Here is a 4,390-nt window from a genome sequence, read left to right on the forward strand (position 1 = left end):
GTGTGTGTGTGTGTGTAACCAGTGGTTTCACTATTTGTATATGTGTGTGTGTGTACGTGTGTGTGTACGTGTGTGTGTACGTGTGTGTGAGTGTGTTTGTGTGTGTGTACGTGTGTGTGTGTGTGTATGTGTGTGTGAGTGTGTACGTGTGTGTGAGTGTGTTTGTGTGTATGTGTGTGTGTACCTGTGTATGTGTTATGTTCCCTTGCCTGGGACCTGCTGAAGTGCACACCACACACATGTGTGTGTGTGTGTGTGTGTGTGTGTGTGTGTGTGTGTGCATGTCTGTTGTGTGTACTGTGTGTGTGTGTGTGTATACATGTGTATGTGTGTGTACGTGTGTGTGTGTGTGTTTGTACATGTGTGTGTGTGTGTGTGTACATGTGTATGTGTGTGTACGTGTGTGTGTGTGTACGTGTGTGTGTGTGTGTAGATGTCTGTGTGTGTACATGTGTGTGTACGTGTGTGTGTGTGTGTATGTGTGTGTGTACATGTGTACTTGTGTGTATACATGTGTGTGTGTGTACGTGTGTGTATGTGTGTGTGTGTGTGTGTGTGTATGTGTGTGTACGTGTGTGTGTGTACGTGTGTGTACGTGTGTATGTATGTGTGTGTGTACGTGTGTGTGTGTGTGTACGTGTGTGTGTACGTGTGTGTGTACATATGTGTGTACATGTGTGTGTGTTTATGTGTGTTTGTATGTGTGTACATGTGATCTTCCCTCCCCCAGGACCTGCTAAAGTACACACCACAAACACACCACGACCGACGCGCACTGCAGCTAGCTCTGACAGAGCTGGAGAACGTGACCCACAAACTGAACGAGCGCAAACGACACAGCGAGCAACGCTTCCAGGCCCAGCATGCCCTGCAGCTCTTGACACGTCAGAAGGTACAGCACCTGGTCTCTGCCTGGAACCTTGACCTTGACCCCAGGAGGAGACTACTCCGCACCGACACGGTGGAGCAAGTGGTAGGTGGTGCTACAGCTGGAGGGGCGGAGCTCACCAACGAGGCTGTGTATGTGCTTGTCGCGTTTGTCTGTCCTTGTGTGTGTTTGTCTGTCCTTGTGTGTGTGTTTGTCGCATTTGTCTGTCGTTGTGTGTGTGTTTGTCGCGTTTGTCCGTCGTTGTGTGTGTTTTTCGCGTTTGTCTGTCATTGTGTGTGTGTGTTTGAACGTCGCGTTTGTCTGTCGTTGTGTGTGTGTGTGTGTGTTTGTCTGTTGTTGTGTGTGTGTTTGTCGTGTTTGTCTGTTGTTGTGTGTGTGTTTGTCGCGTTGTCTGTCGTTGTGTGTGTGTTTGTCGTGTTTGTCTGTCGTTGTTATTATGAGTACATCCCAGCACGCACGTAGCAAACATGCTCCACGAGAGACCTGTACCTGACAAAGGGGGCTCTGGTGGTCTAGACTAGTGGTCTAGACTGGTGGTCTAGACTGGTGGTGTTTGCCTCTCATTCAAAAGGTTGCAGATTCCAAACTGGACAAGGATCAACAATGTTCCCCTCTCGAATACTTCCATCTCCATTTTATGCTAGGACCCTCTTTTGGTACGCAACTTAAAAGTGATATGTACGTCACTAAATTGGTGAATAAATAAAAACAAATGACCCTATTTGGATAGTTCTTCATCTAATGAAAGAACTCCTGGCCTAAGGGATTTGTTTTCACCAATTTCCAAAAACTGATTTGACGTCGGTTGTCATGGAGGAATGTGTCGCAACCACTGCCACAAGGAGGGAGGGTGTGTGGTGGGTGGAACTGTGTGTTTTGTTCTGTCAGCTTGATCAATTCTATTCTTGGGTTGTTGTTTTTTCAGTATGGCGAGTTTGGGAACATGAAGTGCAAGGAACGAAGACTTGTCCTCATGAATGACCTTGTGCTGTGCGTCAAAGTGCTGGAGAAGTAAGCCTCTTTCTTGTACCGTTTTTTCCAGACAATGTGTCAGTATACCGTGGACTCCGTGTCAGGGTATTGGTATCACAGACTGTCTTCTATGTCAGGGTATTGGTATCTCTGTCTTCTATGTCAGGGTATGGGTATCTCTGTCTTCTATGTCAGGGTATGGGTATCTCTGTCTTCTATGTCAGGATATATGGAGCTATTGGTATCGTCATGAACCCTGTACCTTTATCTTGCTTTCAGTGGAGAAAATTCCCTTTTGTCTGGAATACAAGTTGAGATTTTTTAAATTGAGAGATTTTTAGCTGATAGTGAGTATGTAGGTTCTATTTATAGGATCAGATAAAGGCAAAAAGATGAGGATGAGTAACTTGTGGCTGGAACGTTTCCCTCAGGGAGCAGGCCGGCTATCGAGTGGAGAGACTGGCGCTACGCTGGATGGCCAAGCTGCGTGACCTTGAACTCAAGGACACAGCCATCACACCAGATATGCAAAGCGTTATAAAAAAAGAGCCGGAGAAAATCCAGATTCTGACATTGATGCCTGGTGAGTATCTGGGTACTATCCCCTCCTTCCATGGACACTCTCTTATGTAGACTGGAAGCATACTTTGCCTGGAAAACTTGGACCAAAACTAGAGAAGAATTGAAACCGAGTGACAGAGTGGGGCTTGTGCTTGGTTCTTGGACAGTTTTTCCTTCAATAATATACACACCCTTGTGGACCTTGGGGAGATTACTGTCTTCAGCTAATTGTCCAGAACCTGCGGTTGCCTGTGACTTGCAAAGTTGAGATTGTGAGGCCGGGGGTTCAAGCCTCAGCTCGATCCAATGTTGTGTCCTTGGGAAAGGCACTTTACACGAATTTCCCACTTGGCTCGGTCCTTTGGGAGATGGACGTTAAACTCAGAAGTCCCGCCTCTTAACACATTACGCCCTGAGGGCCTGGACGGGAAGTCCATTGTTAGATCCTAAGCAAGGGGAAGGAACCCACCTCCCGTGAATACAAACGTTGAAAAAACACATTTTAAAAATACTAAACAAATTCCAAAAATCCTGATAAAATAAAAGTTGAAAAAAAAACTGAATGTAAAATTTAGTTTCAGAAAAATATAACTTTATGTATGCGCAAATTGTTGGAAATGTTCTCACTTTCGTTCAATCGGGGTGTCCGACCCGTCACTCTCACTCTCAGCCTCGCGGTCGGGCCCTAGATCTAAATTCTAGATTTTCTACGTCTGATCAATCTGAATCGCCCCAAACTTTAGTTACAACGTTTTCATCAAAATCTGAGCCATCTGATTTGTCACATGCTTGTTTTTGCTCAAATCCATCGTTGTGTCCGTTTTTGAACTCAATTTTGTCGCTTTTCAACAAGTCGAGACACTTTCGAAGTGTGGGTAACGCGATCGCACTTTGATCAGCTCATTAATACTAAAACTGCTGGCCCGAAAAATTTCGTTTCAGTATCAAACGAAAGAAGAGACTTTTTGCTATGACTATGCAAATCAAAATCTCGGCCCCAGAGTCTCGTCAAGGTGAGACTTTGTTTCTAAAGACGCTTGGTCGACGCGGGCGGTTCCGGGCGAGTCAGGGTGGAGCGCGTAACCTAATAGTAGTAATAGTTTAAAGAGGGGTGTAAAATCTCTATCATTTTATCGTTTTCACCAATAACATGCCTAAAACTGCTCAGATGTGCTGTTCTGTTCGGCCTGTGAAGTAGAGACTGGAAGCAAAAGTTACTTCCCTGCCCATTGTGTTGGTTTGGGTGACATTTGGTGGAGCTCATGCGAGATCAGTGGACGGTGATACAATTCTTGGTTTTATTCCGATAGTTAATGATTTAGTGGAGTAAAATCCTGCTTGACCAATCAGCTTTGTTTGGGAGGGTAGGTGAGGCAAAAATATCGCTGGAATGTTGTTGTTTTTTTACTGTTCGGCTTGCAATTTCATGAGCAAATTTTGTTTGCATATAACAAGAACTTGGCCCAAGTCTTTCATTGACGTTAAATAGATAATAATTTACTGGTGGGCTAGAGGTGAAGAAATTAAGCATTTTCAGCCTCAGTCGGTTAAAAATATAATTTTGTGATGTGAAACTGAACATTTCAGTATTAGGAACCATGTTTTTAGAACAGGAATGCTTTAGCTGGTGAGATCATGACTCTGATCAGAAACATTATGTAGAACTGTGAGAGATTGTGTACATCTGTGATGTGAAGCGTTGTGTACAAATGTGAGACGTTGTGTGTGTGTGAGAGAGACATTGTGTGAGAGGCATTGTGTGAGAGACATTGTGTGAGACATTGTGTGAGAGACATTGTTTAGAACTGTTTCAGACAAGCCGGAGGAAGACCCGTTCCACCTGTACGCCGACCTGGCAGAGATGCTGCATGACTTCACCGTCCTGGGGCAGATGGCTGCACTCGTGTCTTCGCTGAAGCGATCCTATGGCGGACATGTGAGGACCTAGGCGGGTTATGGTGGAGGTGG

General features: G+C 45.1%; 1 protein-coding gene across 1 annotated transcript in view; it reads left to right on the forward strand.

Moving 5' to 3' along the window:
* The window catches only part of LOC101848707 (rho guanine nucleotide exchange factor 10-like protein), a gene marked incomplete in the record, with an annotated part of 72,194 nt that overhangs the window by 41,750 nt on the left and 26,054 nt on the right, over positions 1 to 4,390 (forward strand). The window contains 4 exon segments of the mRNA XM_035973250.1: positions 731 to 973; positions 1,815 to 1,900; positions 2,293 to 2,444; positions 4,237 to 4,358. Of these exon segments, the coding sequence (XP_035829143.1) occupies positions 731 to 973; positions 1,815 to 1,900; positions 2,293 to 2,444; positions 4,237 to 4,358 (603 nt within the window).

This window comes from Aplysia californica, unplaced genomic scaffold (assembly GCF_000002075.1).
Source record: "Aplysia californica isolate F4 #8 unplaced genomic scaffold, AplCal3.0 scaffold01079, whole genome shotgun sequence".
In the NCBI taxonomy this organism is placed as follows: domain Eukaryota; kingdom Metazoa; phylum Mollusca; class Gastropoda; order Aplysiida; family Aplysiidae; genus Aplysia; species Aplysia californica.